Source organism: Acipenser ruthenus, chromosome 32 (assembly GCF_902713425.1).
Source record: "Acipenser ruthenus chromosome 32, fAciRut3.2 maternal haplotype, whole genome shotgun sequence".
NCBI classification, from domain to species: domain Eukaryota; kingdom Metazoa; phylum Chordata; class Actinopteri; order Acipenseriformes; family Acipenseridae; genus Acipenser; species Acipenser ruthenus.
The window spans coordinates 3,829,727-3,850,254 of NC_081220.1; the positions used below are offsets into that span (position 1 = coordinate 3,829,727).

The following is a 20,528-nucleotide window of genomic DNA, read 5'->3' on the forward strand; positions in this document are numbered from 1 at the left end:
GCCAGTGTCCTGTTCCTCCTGTACTGTGTGTCACTGGAACAAAGCCAGTGTCCTGTTCCTCCTGTACTGTGTATCACTGGAACAAAGCCAGTGTCCTGTTCCTCCTGTACTGTGTATCACTGGAACAAAGCCAGTGTCCTGTTCCTCCTGTACTGTGTGTCACTGGAACAAAGCCAGTGTCCTGTTCCTCCTGTACAGTGTGTCACTGGAACAAAGCCAGTGTCCTGTTCCTCCTGTACTGTGTGTCACTGGAACAAAGCCAGTGTCCTGTTCCTCCTGTACTGTGTGTCACTGGAACAAAGCCAGTGTCCTGTTCCTCCTGTACTGTGTATCACTGGAACAAAGCCAGTGTCCTGTTCCTCCTGTACTGTGTATCACTGGAACAAAGCCAGTGTCCTGTTCCTCCTGTACTGTGTGTCACTGGAACAAAGCCAGTGTCCTGTTCCTCCTGTACAGTGTGTCACTGGAACAAAGCCAGTGTCCTGTTCCTCCTGTACTGTGTGTCACTGGAACAAAGCCAGTGTCCTGTTCCTCCTGTACTGTGTGTCACTGGAACAAAGCCAGTGTCCTGTTCCTCCTGTACTGTGTGTCACTGGAACAAAGCCAGTGTCCTGTTCCTCCTGTACTGTGTGTCACTGGAACAAAGCCAGTGTCCTGTTCCTCCTGTACTGTGTGTCACTGGAACAAAGCCAGTGTCCTGTTCCTCCTGTACAGTGTGTCACTGGAACAAAGCCAGTGTCCTGTTCCTCCTGTACTGTGTGTCACTGGAACAAAGCCAGTGTCCTGTTCCTCCTGTACTGTGTGTCACTGGAACAAAGCCAGTGTCCTGTTCCTCCTGTACTGTGTGTCACTGGAACAAAGCCAGTGTCCTGTTCCTCCTGTACTGTGTGTCACTGGAACAAAGCCAGTGTCCTGTTCATCCTGTACTGTGTGTGCGTGCTGTTGATGCACTGTGAAGGCCTGTTTAAACATGTGTCACAGCTCAACGGAACGGCAGATGTGCTCCACTATGACAACACTTGCTTTCTCTCAAAGAGTACAGATTGCTCTTGCAGTCTTTTCAAACCCATTAAGAGCTTTGAATGGGACACTCCACTTGGAAATGAAAAGCGCGAGCCAGCACTGAATTAAACAGCAAGACCCCCTATAACCCTCATCCAGCTGCAGCGAACTGATCCCTAACTGTGGTTTATTAAGCAATACAGGTGGGAGAAGATCTTAGTTCACAAAAACCCACAACCCTGAGCTACAAACAGCTGAGTGCTTGAAAAAAAAAAAACTAAAAGGAAGATTCTGAAATCTCATCAGACCTGTGCATAAATAGCTTATTCTTACTAGCCACAACCCCCAGCTAACCCCAACACCGCTTCCTTCAGTTCCTCTCCAGTCTGGCTGCTTGATTCCAGCTGGCTGTCATGCAGATTCTGTGGGTTTGTGTTCTCTGCAGGTCAGCCATCGCTGTCCAGCTGCATGGCTCTGTCTTGCCCTCTACACATACATACAGGGTGTAGCTAACTCATATACTCAGGTGAATAGCTACATTTGATCTACTGTACACCTTTCTTAGATGATTTGTCTATAAAGAAGGGCAGTAGTGTGGAGTCGTGGTTAGGGCTCTGGACTCTTGACCGGAGGGTTGTGGGTTCAATCCCAGGTGGGGGACATTGCTGCTGTACCCTTGAGCAAGGTACTTTACCTAGATTGCTCCAGTAAAAACCCAACTGTATAAATGGGTAATTGTATGTAAAAAATAATGTGATATCTTGTAACAATTGTAAGTCGCCCTGGATAAGGGTGTCTGCTAAGAAATAAATAAATAATAAAGAGAGGCTGGCAGTGTTAAGGGTCATGTAATAGTAATATCAAATCATCATTTCATGATATTAAAAAAAACTGAAATGTAATGGGATTGGGATAGTATGCCTCATACCAACTATAAAACACACTTATATCTTAATTCAAGAACCATTCGGTGAACTACAATGAGCTACACACTGGTCTTGTATCATGATACAAGCAATACATGCCTCTATCATGATGTGATGTATCATATAAATAAAGTATCACGATTCATCGACACACACCCAGTTAAGCTGTGCTGGAGCAGGGAGTAAATTAGTTTATAAAGTCTGGGCTTGTCCAGGATTAAATACACTGGGTTTGACAGCATCTGTTCCATGCTTGCTGGGTCTAGTGCAGGGCGCTGGTAACCAGACTGACAGGGAGGCTAAGCAGCCGGTCTTCAATATCAGCATTCAGGAGCTATGCTAATAACATTCAATAACAGCTTGGATTCAGGAGCTACAGGAGCTATGCTAATAACATTCAATAACAGCGTGGATTCAGGAGCTACAGCAGCATGCTAATAACATTCAATAACAGCGTGGATTCAGGAGCTACAGCAGCATGCTAATAACATTCAATAACAGCGTGGATTCTGGAGCTACAGCAGCATGCTAATAACATTCAATAACAGCGTGGATTCAGGAGCTACAGCAGCATGCTAATAACATTCAATAACAGCGTGGATTCAGGAGCTACAGCAGCATGCTAATAACATTCAATAACAGCGTGGATTCAGGAGCTACAGCAGCATGCTAATAACATTCAATAACAGCGTGGATTCAGGAGCTACAGCAGCATGCTAATAACATTCAATAACAGCGTGGATTCAGGAGCTACAGCAGCATGCTAATAACATTCAATAACAGTGTGGATTCAGGAGCTACAGCAGCATGCTAATAACATTCAATAACAGTGTGGATTCAGGAGCTACAACAGCATGCTAATAACATTCAATAACAGCGTGGATTCAGGAGCTACAGCAGCATGCTAATAACATTCAATAACAGTGTGGATTCAGGAGCTACAGCAGCATGCTAATAACATTCAATAACAGCGTGGATTCAGGAGCTACAACAGCATGCTAATAACATTCAATAACAGCGTGGATTCAGGAGCTACAGCAGCATGCTAATAACATTCAATAACAGCGTGGATTCAGGAGCTACAGCAGCATGCTAATAACATTCAATAACAGCGTGGATTCAGGAGCTACAGCAGCATGCTAATAACATTCAATAACAGCGTGGATTCAGGAGCTACAGCAGCATGCTAATAACATTCAATAACAGCGTGGATTCAGGAGCTACAGCAGCATGCTAATAACATTCAATAACAGCGTGGATTCAGGAGCTACAGCAGCATGCTAATAACATTCAATAACAGCGTGGATTCAGGAGCTACAGCAGCATGCTAATAACATTCAATAACAGCGTGGATTCAGGAGCTACAGCAGCATGCTAATAACATTCAATAACAGCGTGGATTCAGGAGCTACAACAGCATGCTAATAACATTCAATAACAGCGTGGATTCAGGAGCTACAACAGCATGCTAATAACATTCAATAACAGCGTGGATTCAGGAGCTACAGCAGCATGCTAATAACATTCAATAACAGTGTGGATTCAGGAGCTACAGCAGCATGCTAATAACATTCAATAACAGCGTGGATTCAGGAGCTACAGCAGCATGCTAATAACATTCAATAACAGCGTGGATTCAGGAGCTACAGCAGCATGCTAATAACATTCAATAACAGCGTGGATTCAGGAGCTACAGCAGCATGCTAATAACATTCAATAACAGCGTGGATTCAGGAGCTACAGCAGCATGCTAATAACATTCAATAACAGCGTGGATTCAGGAGCTACAGCAGCATGCTAATAACATTCAATAACAGCGTGGATTCAGGAGCTACAGCAGCATGCTAATAACATTCAATAACAGCGTGGATTCAGGAGCTACAGCAGCATGCTAATAACATTCAATAACAGCGTGGATTCAGGAGCTACAGCAGCATGCTAATAACATTCAATAACAGCGTGGATTCAGGAGCTACAGCAGCATGCTAATAACATTCAATAACAGCGTGGATTCAGGAGCTACAACAGCATGCTAATAACATTCAATAACAGCGTGGATTCAGGAGCTACAGAAAAGAAAAGAAAATATTTTCTGTGCAAGTGTATAATATGCAGTTAGGTGTAGCATTATAACAGGACTTTGAAGTGGAGACCTGTACTGTTTGCTAACATTTTTAATTGTCCAAAAGTATACTCCTTGTAAAGGCTGGAGACCCCTGTGTTAGACAATGGGCTCTGTTTTACTGATCCAGATCTGGATCTTCACTCCTGTGAGCTAAAGAAAATACAGGTGGCCGCCAAACACTAATAAACATTCATTAAATCTAAATAAAAAACCCTCATGTATTGAATCTGTCTCTGGAGATTCTATTGTGGTTTAAACATTTTGAACGCTTTGTCACTGACTCTCTGAGTGCAGATCTACATTCTCAGTGACACTGGAAGTGTAGCTGCTGCTAACAGGTTCCAGTGGTGACGTGACTTACAATGGCAATGAAAAGACTGCAGGGACAATCTGTACTTAATGAAACATTCTTGTTTAATGACTGCAGGAGTGGGAGCTGCCGCTGCACTCAGTGTTCTTGTCAATTATTTTTCTTTTTCTTGTACGGCTCTATAGGAACTCCTTGGTAAGCTGGCTGTCTTAACCAGTGCTTGAAATGGGCTGGTACTTATTCTTATAACCAGAAATGGGATATGAAGTTCATGTAGAGTTCCTATGGGATGTGAAGTTCATGTAGAGTTCCTATGGGATATGAAGTTCATGTAGAGTTCCTATGGGATGTGAAGTTCATGTAGAGTTCCTATGGGATATGAAGTTCATGTAGAGTTCCTATGGGATATGAAGTTCATGTAGAGTTCCTATGGGATGTGAAGTGCATGTAGAGTTCCTATGGGATGTGAAGTGCATGTAGAGTTCCTCTGGGATGTGAAGTTCATGTAGAGTTCCTATGGGATATGAAGTTCATGTAGAGTTCCTATGGGATATGAAGTTCATGTAGAGTTCCTATGGGATGTGAAGTGCATGTAGAGTTCCTATGGGATATGAAGTTCATGTAGAGTTCCTATGGGATGTGAAGTGCATGTAGAGTTCCTATGGGATGTGAAGTTCATGTAGAGTTCCTATGGGATGTGAAGTGCATGTAGAGTTCCTATGGGATGTGAAGTGCATGTAGAGTTCCTATGGGATGTGAAGTTCATGTAGAGTTCCTATGGGATGTGAAGTGCATGTAGAGTTCCTATGGGATGTGAAGTGCATGTAGAGTTCCTATGGGATGTGAAGTTCATGTAGAGTTCCTATGGGATGTGAAGTTCATGTAGAGTTCCTATGGGATGTGAAGTTCATGTAGAGTTCCTATGGGATGTGAAGTTCATGTAGAGTTCCTATGGGATGTGAAGTGCATGTAGAGTTCCTATGGGATGTGAAGTTCATGTAGAGTTCCTATGGGATGTGAAGTGCATGTAGAGTTCCTATGGGATGTGAAGTTCATGTAGAGTTCCTATGGGATGTGAAGTTCATGTAGAGTTCCTATGGGATGTGAAGTGCATGTAGAGTTCCTATGGGATGTGAAGTTCATGTAGAGTTCCTATGGGATGTGAAGTTCATGTAGAGTTCCTATGGGATGTGAAGTGCATGTAGAGTTCCTATGGGATGTGAAGTGCATGTAGAGTTCCTATGGGATGTGAAGTGCACGTAGAGTTCCTATGGGATGTGAAGTTCATGTAGAGTTCCTATGGGATGTGAAGTGCATGTAGAGTTCTTGTGGGATGTGAAGTGCATGTAGAGTTCCTATGGGATGTGAAGTTCATGTAGAGTTCTTGTGGGATGTGAAGTTCATGTAGAGTTCTTGTGGGATGTGAAGTTCATGTAGAGTTCCTATGGGATGTGAAGTGCATGTAGAGTTCCTATGGGATGTGAAGTTCATGTAGAGTTCCTATGGGATGTGAAGTTCATGTAGAGTTCCTATGGGATGTGAAGTTCATGTAGAGTTCCTATGGGATGTGAAGTTCATGTAGAGTTCCTATGGGATGTGAAGTGCATGTAGAGTTCCTATGGGATGTGAAGTTCATGTAGAGTTCCTATGGGATGTGAAGTGCATGTAGAGTTCCTATGGGATGTGAAGTGCATGTAGAGTTCCTATGGGATGTGAAGTGCACGTAGAGTTCCTATGGGATGTGAAGTTCATGTAGAGTTCCTATGGGATGTGAAGTTCATGTAGAGTTCCTATGGGATGTGAAGTGCATGTAGAGTTCCTATGGGATGTGAAGTGCATGTAGAGTTCCTATGGGATGTGAAGTTCATGTAGAGTTCCTATGGGATGTGAAGTGCATGTAGAGTTCCTATGGGATGTGAAGTTCATGTAGAGTTCCTATGGGATGTGAAGTTCATGTAGAGTTCCTATGGGATGTGAAGTGCATGTAGAGTTCCTCTGGAGTTGTGTTTTGTTGTTCTTGACCGATCATGTTTGACTGCTCTGGTCTGAACTGTGAACTGTTCTTGCAGGTGAAGGATGAGAAGAAGATCCAGGAGGTGTTTGACCTGACGGATTACGAGAAATCCGAGGAGCTGCGGAAATCCAGGAGCCGGAGCAAGAAGAACCACAGCAAGTTCACCCTGCTGAGGAGCAGAGAGCCGGGGAACACGGTGAGAGGGGACCCGTTACCAAACCCTACCGGCAACCGGGAGCCACTGCAGATACTGTAGAGAACACTGAGCTGCTTAACCATTATCAAACCATCACAGCAATCAGGAACACTACAGATACTGTAGAGAACACTGAGCTGCTTAACCTTTATCAAACCATCACAGCAATCAGGAACACTACAGATACTGTAGAGAACACTGAGCTGCTAAACCATTATCAAACCATCACAGCAATCAGGAACACTGCAGATACTGTAGAGAACACTGAGCTGCTTAACCATTATCAAACCATCACAGCAATGAGGAACACTACAGATACTGTAGAGCACACTGAGCTGCTTAACCATTATCAAACCATCACAGCAATCAGGAACACTACAGATACTGTAGAGAACACTGAGCTGCTTAACCATTATCAAACCATCACAGCAATCAGGAACACTACAGATACTGTAGAGAACACTGAGCTGCTAAACCATTATCAAACCATCACAGCAATCAGGAACACTGCAGATACTGTAGAGAACACTGAGCTGCTTAACCATTATCAAACCATCACAGCAATGAGGAACACTACAGATACTGTAGAGAACACTGAGCTGCTTAACCATTATCAAACCATCACAGCAATCAGGAACACTACAGATACTGTAGAGCACACTGAGCTGCTTAACCATTATCAAACCATCACAGCAATCAGGAACACTACAGATACTGTAGAGAACACTGAGCTGCTTAACCATTATCAAACCATCACAGCAATCAGGAACACTACAGATACTGTAGAGAACACTGAGCTGCTTAACCATTATGGGCAGCAGTGTGGAGTAGTGGTTAGGGCTCTGGACTCTTGACCTGAGGGTCGTGGGTTCAGTCCCAGGGGGTACACTGCTGCTGTACCCTTGAGCAAGGTACTTTACCTTGATTGCTCCAGTAAACACCCAACTGTATAAATGGGTAATCGTATGTAAAAATGATGTGATATCTTGTGACAATTGCCCTGGAATGCTGTTTTGCATTCTGTTACCCACACTGCACTATTGTTTCAGATAGGCATCCTATTTTAAAATTAAAATACATTTGTGCATACCTATGATTTTTGTTTTTAACCGATAAAACCCGATAAAACACCCTCGATACAAAAAAAAAATGAAATCGGTGGATAGCCAATAAACACTGGAAAAACTGTGGAAATGGTTAATCAATTCACATTGACTTTACCCTTTTCCCATTAAAAAATAAAACCTACTACAAAAATAATAATAAATACATTTCCCAGCGCTGCTGGGCAATGTCCCGCCTTCCTGACTTGTATCTATCATTGATTAGTTCTGAATACTTTAAACCCACCCCAACTACTGAGTGACAGCACATTCCTACATTTCTATTGGAGACTCCGCTTTCGAGATTTAAAACAAGATTCCAATCAGGAACGGAGGCTTGTTAGCGGGATTTCGAGCTGTATTACAGTTAAGACACGGAGGATTTAAAACAGAATTGTACAAAAATGCCTACACACAAAAACCCCAGAAGAATGTGCCCGTGACCATTGGGATTTTGTTGTGGAAGACAGCAAAGGAAAGAAGGGACTGCTTCAGTGTGCAAGTACTGTTGAGTTACTACTATACATATTTTGACAGAAAAAAAAATTCTCAAGCATTTTGGAAAGTAACCGAAAACACAAATTTCATACAGTACATCAAAAACGAAAGCCCCGAAAAAAACGATTTACATAAAACTTGAAAATAACTAAAAATAAGCACTGAAAAATACGATTAATAAAACCTGAAAAATACGATTAATAAAACCTGAAAAAATACAATTAATAAAACCCGAAAAATACGATTAATAAAACCCGAAAAATACAATTAATAAAACCTGAAAAATACGATTAATAAAACCCGAAAAATACAATTAATAAAACCTGAAAAACAGAAGCCCTGCTTCTACCTTTAAATACCTTAATTCCTTTGAATTTAAGACTTTTAAAACCAATTTTTTTTCTTCTCAAAAATGTCCTGCATCTTCAATTCGAGTACAATATAGTGATGCGTGTATTAAGCTGTGACTGCCTGAACACACAGACAGCAGTGTGGCTGACTGGCATGTAAAGGGTTCCGTGGGAGTTATCCTGTGGAGCGGACACTCTCCTCCTCCATGTAAACACAGCTAGCTCTCGCTCAGCGCCCACCGGTGTAGCTGTGACTGTGGTGCAATAACCTTGTGTGGGAAATGTGGGCTGCATCTTACATTTGAGGGCGTCTTAAATGCGAAGGAATACGGTAAACACATGTGTCAAATATTGTATTTTCATTTTAAACTAGGATGTCTATCCGAAAACAATAGTACTCTTGACTTGTTAGTTTTACGTTAGTAATATGCAACGATTAGAAGCTGTCATTCACCATGCAGTGCTTGCAATTCCTTGTAAAGCACAGAGAAGTGTGGTAAAGCATATGGAAGCATTGTAAAGCACAGAGAGGTACGTAAAGCATAGGGAAGCATTGTAAAGTACAGAGAGGTCTGGTAAAGCATAGGGAAGCATTGTAAAGCACAGAGAGGTATGGTAAAGCATAGGGAAGCATTGTGAAGCACAGAGAGGTATGGTAAAGCATAGGGAAGCATTGTAAAGCACAGAGAGGTACGTAAAGCATAGGGAAGCATTGTAAAGTACAGAGAGGTCTGGTAAAGCATAGGGAAGCATTGTAAAGCACAGAGAGGTATGGCAAAGCATAGGGAAGCATTGTGAAGCACAGAGAGGTATGGTAAAGCATAGGGAAGCATTGTAAAGCACAGAGAGGTACGGTAAAGCATAGGGAAGCATTGTAAAGTACAGAGAGGTCTGGTAAAGCATAGGGAAGCATTGTAAAGCACAGAGAGGTATGGTAAAGCATAGGGAAGCATTGTAAAGCACAGAGAGGTATGGTAAAGCATAGGGAAGCATTGTAAAGCACAGAGAGGTATGGTAAAGCATAGGGAAGCATTGTAAAGCACAGAGAGGTATGGTAAAGCATAGGGAAGCATTGTATTATTATTATTATTTATTTCTTAGCAGACGCCCTTATCCAGGGCAACTTACAATTGTTACAAGATATCGCATTATTTTTACATACAATTACATTATTTTTTACACATTATTTTTACATACAATTACCCATTTATACAGTTGGGTTTTTACTGGAGCAATCTTGGTAAAGTACCTTGTTCAAAGGTACAGCAGCAGCGTCCCCCACCTGGGATTGAACCCACGACCCTCCTGTCAAGAGTCCAGAGCCCTAACCACTACTCCACACTGCTCCACATTGTAAAGCACAGAGAGGTCTGGTAAAGCATAGGGAAGTATTGTGAAGCACAGAGAGGTATGGTAAAGCATAGGGAAGCATTGTAAAGCACAGAGAGGTGTGGTAAAGCATAGGGAAGCATTGTAAAGCACAGAGAGGTATGGTAAAGCATAGGGAAGTATTGTGAAGCGCAGAGAGGTCTGGTAAAGCATAGGGAAGCATTGCAAAGCACAGAGAGGTGTGGTAAAGCATAGGGAAGCATTGTAAAGCACAGAGAGGTATGGTAAAGCATAGGGAAGTATTGTGAAGCGCAGAGAGGTATGGTACAGCATAGGGAAGTATTGTGAAGCGCAGAGAGGTCTGGTAAAGCATAGGGAAGTATTGTGAAGCGCAGAGAGGTCTGGTAAAGCATAGGGAAGCATTGTAAAGAACAGAGGTGTGGTAAAGCATAGGGAAGCATTGTAAAGCACAGAGAGGTATGGTAAAGCATAGGGAAGTATTGTGAAGCGCAGAGAGGTATGGTACAGCATAGGGAAGTATTGTGAAGCGCAGAGAGGTCTGGTAAAGCATAGGGAAGTATTGTGAAGCGCAGAGAGGTATGGTAAAGCATATTAACAACATGACAAACCAAGGTAAAGTGTGGTCAATGCACTATGGTAAACCCCCAGGGAACCTGCAAGATTACTGTGTGCCTTCAGTGTGGTAAAGTTTGATAAGGGTCTGCCTATAACTAAAGCTAGACTCCAGTCTCTCAGCATGCCTTTGCACAGCTAGTGACTCAATGCTTCCCTCACAGCTGCACTGAGCAGCAGTGATCGTTGGTGTGAGTGCCAGTGCTCGTGTGAGGGAGATCCAGAGATAACGAGGCACCGTGCCTGGGAATAGCAGGACCGCCCATCCCAGAGGAAAGAAACGCGTAGGAGGGGAAGATCTGCAGCCAGACCCGATCATTGCAAATTCAGCGGCTCTCACTAACACACACGTCCCACAGAGCAATCTAGAAACACAAGCACTGGAAATGCAATGCAGTCACAATGCATGTGAGTCACACAGTGTCTATAGGGTATAGACATGGTTCCTGCAGCTATATTAAAATGTAACAGGGTTGGTAAATAATATACATAACTGAGGGTAATTGTGAAACCCAGGACTGGGTGCAGGGCTAGTGGAGTTTATTACCATTATAACTGTAAAAAGCGTAATTAATCATGCAGGAGAATTCTACCACTGTTAGGAGATGTCAGGATTCCCACACTTCTTATCCTGCGTACAGACCCTGTACGCGTCCTCTGTACAGACTCTGTACGCGTCCTCTGTACAGACTCTGTACGCGTCCTCTGTACAGACTCTGTACGCGTCCTCTGTACAGACTCTGTACGCGTCCTCTGTACAGACTCTGTACGCGTCCTCTGTACAGACCCTGTACGCGTCCTCTGTACAGACTCTGTACGCGTCCTCTGTACAGACTCTGTACGCGTCCTCTGTACAGACTCTGTACGCGTCCTCTGTACAGACTCTGTACGCGTCCTCTGTACAGACTCTATGCGTACTGCGTACAGACTCTGTACGTAGAAAAGTACGCAATTCTAAAGTTAAAAAGCACTTTCCACAAAAACTCTTTATCAATGTATTCAATAGAAATACTAAAAGAAATGTAATAAATTCTACGACAAATGTTTCCACTAGAAGTCTTTCTTAATGTCTGCAGTATTACATTTATTAAGATTCTTTTAAGTGGGGGGCTCCTGAGTGGTGCATCCGGTAAAGAACATAAGAGCATAAGAACATAAGAAAGTTTGCAAACGAGAGGAGGCCATTCAGCCCATCTTGCTTGTTTGGTTGTTAGTAGCTTATTGATCCCAGAATCTCATCAAGTAGCTTCTTGAAGGATCCCAGGGTGTCGGCTTCAACAACATTACTGGGGAGTTGGTTCCAGACCCTCACAATTCTCTGTGTAAAAAAGTGCCTCCTATTTTCTGTTCTGAATGCCCCTTTATCTAATCTCCATTTGTGACCCCTGGTCCTTGTTTCTTTTTTCAGGTCAAAAAAGTCCCCTGAGTCGACATTTTCTATACCTTTTAGGATTTGGAATGTTTGAATCAGATCGCCGCGTAGTCTTCTTTGTTCAAGACTGAATAGATTCAATTATTTTAGCCTGTCTGCATACGACATGCCTTTTAAACTCTTTTAATTCTGGTCGCTCTTCTTTGCACTCTTTGTAGAACAGCAATATCCTTTTTGTAACGTTGTGACCAAAACTGAACACAATATTCTAGGTGAAGTCTTACTAATGCTTATAAAGTTTTAACATTACTTCCTTTGATTTAAATTCAACACTTCTCACAATATATCCGAGCATCTTGTTGGCCTTTTTTATAGCTTCCCCACATTGTCTAGATGAAGACATTTCTGAGTCAACATAAACTCCTAGATCTTTTTCATAGATCCCTTCTTCAATTTCAGTATCTCCCATATGATATTTATAATGCACATTTTTATTTCCTGCATGCAATACTTTACACTTTTCTCTATTAAATGTAATTTGCCATTTGTCTGCCCAGTTCTGAATGCTGTCTAGATCATTTTGAATGACCTTTGCTGCTGCAACAGTGTTTGCCACTCCTCCTATTTTTGTGTCGTCTGCAAATTTAACGAGTTTGCTTACTATACCAGAATCTAAATCATTAATGTAGATAAGGAATATCAGAGGACCTAATACTGATCCCTGTGGTACACCACTGGTTACCTCGCTCCATTTTGAGGTTTCTCCTCTAAACAGTACTTTCTGTTTTCTACCTGTTAACCACTCCCTAATCCATGTGCATGCATTTCCTTGAATCCCTACTGCGTTCAGTTTGAGAATTAATCTTTGTCAAAAGCTTTCTGGAAATCTAAATAAACCATGTCGTACGCTTTGCAATTATCCATTATCAATGTTGCATCCTCAAAAAAGTCAAGCAGGTTAGTTAGACACGATCTCCCTTTCCTAAAACCATGCTGACTGTCTCCCAGGATATTGTTACCATATAGGTAATTTTCCATTTTGGATCTTATTATAGTTTCCATAAGTTAACATATAATAGAAGTCAGGCTTATTGGTCTGTAGTTACCTGGTTCGGTTTTGTCTTCCTTTTTGTGGATTGGTATTACGATCCACAACGTGGAGTGCAGGATGCGCCCTATTGCCTGGACGTTGCCCGTTCGAGTCCAGGCTATTCCACTGCCGACCGTGGACAGGAGTTCCCAGAGGGGGGCTTAGGTCGGCCACGGTGTCCTAGGCTCACCTAGGCTTACCTGTAAGCTGCCCAGAGCTGCGTTGTCCTCTGACGCTTTATCTCAGCAGTGTGGAGTAGTGGTTAGGGCACTGGACTCTTGACCGAAGGGTCGTGGGTTCAATCCCAGGTGGGGACACTGCTGCTGTACCCTTGAGCAAGGTACTTTACCTAGATTGCTCCAGTAAAAACCCAACTGTATAAAAGGGTAATTGTATGTAAAAATAATGTGATAACTTGTAACAATTGTAAGTTGCCCTGGATAAGGGCGTCTGCTAAGAAATAAATAATAATCTCTGAGGTGGCTGCATGGTGGGCCTGCAGTGTGAAAAAGAAGTGGTCGGCTAACGATAAGCGCAGGGGTGGTAGCAATAATTCTCTATTCCAAATTGGGAGAAGAAATGCTAAAAACAATTGGCAACTACTAAATTAAAAAAAAAGGTTATATTTAGTATTTATAGCACTACAATAAAATAGATTTCTGAAACATATATATATATATCTGTATATATTTCCAAAACCCCTATGTTGTCCACAGTTGTGTGCTGAAGCTGCTCTCTTTCTCTCTCTGTCTCTCTCTGTCTCTCTCTCTCTCTCTCTCTCTCTCTGTCTCTGTCTCTCAGGTTCCTAACCTAGTGTTCTTGGCAGTCAGTCCTGAGGAGAAGGAATCCTGGATCAATGCCGTGAACGGAGCGATCACCCGGGCCAAGAACCGCATCCTGGACGAGGTAACCCTTCCCCTCATAGCGCCCCCTACCTCTCAGGGCAGTGATTAAGTAATGATATACAGCAGCCATACTTTTAAATATAGTTGGATTTAATTCGCACTGATGGTCTGAATGGTCTCCTTTCGTTTGTAAATTCTCTCACGTTCCCGTTTCTCCTGGCAGGTCACAGTGGAAGAAGACAGCTTCCTCGCCCACCCAACCAGGGATCGAGCCAAGATCCAACACACCCGGCGGCCGCCCACTCGCGGGCATCTCATGGCCGTGGTACGAACCCCTCGCACCCTCCCCTACACACACACCTGCACACGCCCTCCCACCCTCTGACAAACACCCGGTCCTGGTTATACTATTACAATGACCAGAAGCGGTACTAAAAGGAGCCACAAATCTGAGCAAAAATGATGTGAAGGAGTCATTCAAACATTGTCTTTTACTATTTGACTTGACTGATGCGATGCAGGAAAAGATCCCTTCCCCTTTCTTTGGCTAAAGGTGACTTTAAGAATGTCTCATAACTTGTGCAGGAGGCCTACAGTTAGACCAGCATGTGTCAGCATGAGCCTAAGAAAAGTACAAGCCTAGCAAAGTGTAGTAAAGCACGGGCAAGCATTGTAAAGCACAGGCAAGCATTGTAAAGCACAGGCAAGCATTGTAAAGCACAGGCAAGCATTGTAAAGCACAGGCAAGCATTGTAAAGCACAGGCAAGCATTGTAAAGCGCCCTTATCCAGGGTGACTTACAATTATTACAAAATATCACAGTACAAAGTATCACATTACAAAATATCACATTACATAGTATCACATTGCAAAATATCACATTGCAGAATATTACACTGCCGAATATCATATTACAGATAAGTTATAAAATACAATAAAAATCAATAGCAAATAAGATCCAATTCAAATAAGAGCAAAATAAATAATACAGTAAATAATTACATATAAGACCTAGTTTGACTGAGAGCAGTTAACTTATAGAAAAAATAACCATGGGAAAAGCATGGGGGGGACTGCAATGATACAGTGCAAATCGTGTGATATTCCATTAGGAAGCTGCGATTGACCTCCCCATCCTCTCTGTCTGTCTGCAGGCATCGACCTCCACGTCAGACGGCATGCTGACCTTGGACCTCATCCAGGAAGAAGAGTCCCCCTGCGAGAGAGCCGTCCCACAGAGAGAAGGGGGCCGATCCGAAAGCCTGCCCCGGAGGAGCGAGATCACCTGGGAGAGGGAGCAGCAGGATGACCCCCGGCCCTACACCCCGCAGGCCGGCAAAAAACTCTGCCCCAGCGAAAAGAACAAGTGCGCCTCTCTGGACGAGATCCTGTCCCGCTCGGAGCACAGCCCCCCTGCTGGGCCCCCCCTCAGCCAGCTGCAGGAGCTCATAGCCCACAAACTGGAGAGAACGCAGGCTCTGCTGGCCCAGGTTACACTCCAGGAACAGGGGCGCAAGGGCAAGGCAGCGAAGGACTCGGAGGCGGAGCGGCTCCTGCAGGAAGCAGTGTGCACCTGGGGCCAGGCCAGAGAGGTGCTGGGGGAGGTGCAGGAGCTCCGGGCTCTGTACCAGCAGCTGGGCCCGTCCCACTCGCTCTCCCCCAGACTCAAGAGCCCCGAGCAGACTACCAACAGGAAGAGCCTCATGTGATCTGGGTGGCCCGCACTCTTCTCTCTTTGATTATTTTTTCTGCCCCACCCACTGCCCCTCTGCAGTTGCTTCCCCTGTTTCAGGGTTTGTGAGCAGCCCAGCTTGCTATTCATGTCCAGGTCTTCTGCCTTTTCCATTGATCCAGCTCTGAGTTTACAATCGGCCAGCGGTGTGGTGCAGGGGTGCTGACGTGCGCAGAGAAGTAAGCATCCTGAAGGGGGCGCAAGCTAAATCAGCACATGATCTTATCCTGCAGTGAACTGTGTACTGAGGATACAGCACTGTGCCGTTTTTTTTCCTCCTCTGTTCTGGAATACAGATTTGTGAATACCTTGCTGTGGACATGGAAGGGTAAATGGTAATCCCAGTAGACTGTAGCCGGTATGCAGGGACGCACACAAATCTGTCTGCCACTGGCTCACGAAGTAAGACTTCGGATAGTGAAACAGTGGTCACTCACTGGGAGTCGGCAGGGGGAGGGGGAAGGGGAGGGGGAGGGGGAGGGGTGGGGGGGGTGGGGGGGAGTCTGGTTTGCTTCCAGAAGTTGCACTTTGGGGATGCTGTGAAAATGAGGGGGGGGGGGGGGGGGGGGGCGTTTGCGGAAATTATTTTGTGTTTTTTTGCCGCAATAAATATTTGCATTTGCATACAAACATGATCAGTTGGAAACCTACAGAAAGCTCTGTAACAATGTCAGTGACAGATTCAGTATCATTACAAAGTTCTGAGCTGCTGTACCGCTTTACACTGGATTCAATGATGGGATTCGGAGTGGAACAATGCCAGTGACAGATTCACTCTCAATGCAGTGTATTGAATGATGGGATTCCGAGTGGAACAATGCCAGTGACAGATTCACTCTCAATGCAGTGTATTGAATGATGGGATTCTGAGTGGAACCATGCCAGTGACAGATGCACTCTCAATGCAGTGTATTGAATGATGAGATTCGGAGTGGAACAATGCCAGTGACAGATTCACTCTCAATGCAGTGTATTGAATGATGGGATTCAGAGCTCGGCTCGCTTCTTGCTTACAGACCTCTCTTGTTTTACAGAATGTAACTGGAATGTTTTGCACTATACAGGGTCCTTGTTATTGGCTGTGTTATCTTCCTCTGTAATTCTAATTGTTTTTAATGGGTTGTCTTTCCCGCATACAGAAGGATCGCTTGGGGATTGCAGAATACAACCTGAAAATAAAAACACTTTACACTAATGGCGCTGATTCATGCAGCTTTCAATAGAGTTTCATGGGATTTTATAGGAGTAGCAGCATAACATCATGCTGTGTAGTTATTCTGTTATCCATTTTCTAGCGATGAAAATAACTATTAAAAAAGAAATGGCCACAGATTGAGGATGAGTAGCACACCACAGGAGCCACAGCTATTGTCATACACATGGATCTGCAGCCATTATTTTAAAGTGTAATGATGATACTAATACTAATAATAATAAGTCCTTGATAAGCCACACAGTTTTGAAGCAGTGGATAAGCTCTCGATTTCAGTGCTTCATCGTGTGTTCTGTTGTAAGCCTGATGTTTAAGACACACCAGGCTTTATTCAGGTCCTCTAAACAGTCTTCATGGCAATACCACCATTTAAACAGGACTGCACGGCAGCTCACGTCTCTATTGATTTCAGCATAAAATACTGCAGCGGTTTGGTTTTATTAATGGTGTCGCCATGAAGATCTGCCCATGTTTAGAGCAATTTAATATAAAGACAAGATGATAATTATAATAGCAAGGAGAGTTATAGGAATCCTTGTAGAAAATACAGTAAAGAAATGATGAATTATGAGTACAGGTTTCTCTTAATATGGGCAGGTATTTAGGTTTCAGTTTATGGTATCCACACAGTATTATAGCGGATTAGACTATTATTATTATTATTATTATTATTATTATTATTATTATTATTATTATCATTATTATTATTAGTTTTGCTGAGCTAAAGGAATCTCCAGACAACAGTAGCCATTGCAATCCTGTGTAGCATTTTAACTTTATTTTAAACTTGGGCTGGGAAAAAAAAAAATGTTCTTTTAGAATTCAGAATTATTATTGTTATTCGGATAATTGTTTTAATATTTTTGTTTGGCCATGTTTGGTTGCTCGGACTATCGTGTGAATGTTCTGAATCTAGGACAGAAGGGACTGTATATATATTTTTTTTTTACTTTGAAATGCAGAACTTTGAATGTGAGACGAAATTTCAACTCAGAAAATAGACAACACCATGTTACTGTTTGAAACAGGCTGTCACAATGTACAGCTTGTACTGCACTGAAAACAAGGAGCACGAGAGAATGAAGTGAAGGGTGAATACAACAATAATACAGTCAACACTTTAAATAACGACCGCAAATTGGTATGACTTTCAGCAGCACTGCAGAGGATTTTATAGGAGTTACATCAGAATTATCTGGTAATGAGTTTCTAGTTATGAAGATTAAGAAATAAAGAAACGTATACAATTCAGTGACCAACGTTTCCACTAGAAGTATTCATCAGTGTCTTCAATAATAAATGCAGTGACCAAGCTGAGTTTATTAGACATTGAAGACTTTGAAAAGCCCTGTGGTCGAAGCGATTGTCAGTTTCTTTTCGTATTTTTACAGTAGTTATGGGTGATAGCTCAGTAAGTAAAACACTGTAGGGATAGCAAGCTAATCCATTGTCATGTACATTTGTGGCCGCTGTTTTAAAGTGGAATAGTCATTATCATGTGAAGGTTTTCTGGAAATCCAGGACTGTTTTTTTTCTCTCTGAATCTCTGAATGTGGGACGGAAATCCATCTTTAAAAAGAGACGATACTGTTTCCAAACACACGCCCGGCTGTGTGCTGCACTGAGGCGGTTTCTGTCAATGCTAATCACGGTGGCTCTTTAAGGACATGAAATCAGTTCTCAATGAGAAATGTTCTCAATGAGCCACTCTAAGGGTAAAAGAGACTTCAACCAAAATAATCTTCAAAATGGGCAAAAATAACCAACCAGAACTGTTGCCGACATTCCAGCTCCTCGCTGTGTTTGTAATGTATTGTTGCAAATTCATTTTGGATTCTTTTTTCCTCCATACTTGTGCGTCCTGGGTCAACTGGAGAATTGCTCCTGAAGTGATTGCTTGGCCACGCTGGGGTCTATTTTATTAGTCTAAACCGTGTCTGGTCTAAATACCACCGCTATTTAATTCTATATGAATCCAGCTGTGTTTCCCCCATTTCTTGATCCACTTGTTAACATCACTACATGCAATACAAATGATAAAGTGTCCTCCTGAGAAAGAAATAACATGAAATATTGTACAGGGTGCTGTGTGATACAAGCTGATATCCAGTGATCTATCAGAGCATCTACCCGGCTTACTGGCCACTTAGATCCTGGCTGAAAACCAGCTGCTATCGTACAGCACCCTATACGAGATACACATATCATTATAGTTAAATAACAACAATTAATCAGTGTGTCTAATTGTATTGTGACATCATTTCCATCTGACACAAAGCATCCCATACAAAGTAATCTCTGCTGGCTGTATGACAGCAGTGTCAGGCTCTGCTGTATAATATACTGTAATAATGGCTTGCACAATATTCATTTACTGCTCTGCAGCGCTGAGTGGAGCTCTGCATACAGGACTTCACTTTTGAATGCGATTTCATTCTGGCAATCGTTGGTGTTTTTCAGTAGCAGAGACATTGGTTGATTTCTATAAGGAAGAAATACTGAAGGATATTTTGGTTGAAGGTTAAAGGAGTCTTCCTTCTGTGGTCATGCTTATTTCAATGGACACGTCTGTACGCACGACCCCATTACTGTCTCAGGGTAGTGTGTACCAGCTGCTTGTTTCTATAAGAACAAATGACAAACGAGAACAGCAGACTGGATGGATATTTACCTTGAGAAGCTAAGAATCCATCTTCCAAAGTATATTTTTAATATATTAAATATTTTGTACAGTATTATTTTGTATGTGTTATTGTCCAGTCAATTTAACCAATGCCTTCAAATAAGGGCTTTGAACAAACTGGACGGTGATGCTGTCTGGAAACTTTTGAACATTCTGATTAAATGCATTTGTGTAAAAAATACCTTTTTTATTGTATAAACCGATGCAAAGAGAAAGAAGAGAGGGTTTGTGTTTGAGTCTGTTAGTCACATGTGTGAGAACAAAAATGAAGACAACTTCATCACTGTAGATCTTCCACCATCAGCACCATGAAACCAGTCTGCAGAACTCCTCTCATTCCAGTATCAAAGTGTGTCAGACAGAGTCCCAATGGAACTATGCTGATCCCAGTCTGCAGCCAATGGAAACAGACACGACTGATTTCAGCTCAGGCTAAGGTTAGACCAGGCAGTGAGTGTGTCCATGATATAGTGATGCCTCTCCCCCACTCTCTCTCCCTGTGTCACGTGGAGCACTTATCCATCTCCCAGCATGGTAGCCCTGAGAGCTATGGAAAGCATATGGCAGGCTGTGGAAAACTATGGGAAATGCATAGGGAAAAATCCCATAGGATAAGCAGAGGAAAACTTTTCAAAGTGCAGTCCATGTTAATGTTTTATATTGGTATGCCTTTCTGTAGCACAGCCTATAATTACATCCCAAATAAGGCTTGCCTACAATAGCCGGTCAGTATAACTGGCTTCCCACTGAACCTCTTGTGATTTCTTTTCCCTTTATTCTCTGCTGTGGTTTTACAATGCACTGTATTATACTATTGAAGAGGCTCGGGGAGAAGCTTGTCCAAACTTGCAGAGCCAACTTGAAAAGCCATTTCAGGTTCTTGCAAAATGAAGCCAGCCTGCCATTAAATAAAGGGCAAGCTTGAGAGAAAAAACAAAACGATACATACCAAAAACCCAGAATGTCCGTGACTCCGACAGAGAGCTGTGCAGAAGTCATTGTGAATGTGTATGGAAACGCACAGAGACCTGTTGATGTCTGAATGTCCTTTATTAACATGCTGTGCACATGGTTTGCTGCTGTTTGGGGAGAAAGGAATCCTGTGTG

At 42.8% G+C, this 20,528-nt stretch overlaps 1 protein-coding gene across 1 annotated transcript in view; it reads left to right on the forward strand.

Annotated features, from left to right (window-relative positions):
- The window catches only part of LOC131703267 (pleckstrin homology domain-containing family O member 1-like), a 33,533-nt gene extending 17,560 nt beyond the window's left edge, over positions 1-15,973 (forward strand). Inside the window, exons 3-6 of the mRNA XM_059006368.1 lie at positions 6,433-6,573; positions 13,750-13,854; positions 14,017-14,118; positions 14,948-15,973. Coding sequence (XP_058862351.1) covers positions 6,433-6,573; positions 13,750-13,854; positions 14,017-14,118; positions 14,948-15,502 — 903 coding nt within the window. The 3' untranslated portion in view covers positions 15,503-15,973. The remainder of the gene's footprint in view (positions 1-6,432; positions 6,574-13,749; positions 13,855-14,016; positions 14,119-14,947) is intronic.
- Positions 15,974-20,528: the final 4,555 nt, after the last annotated feature.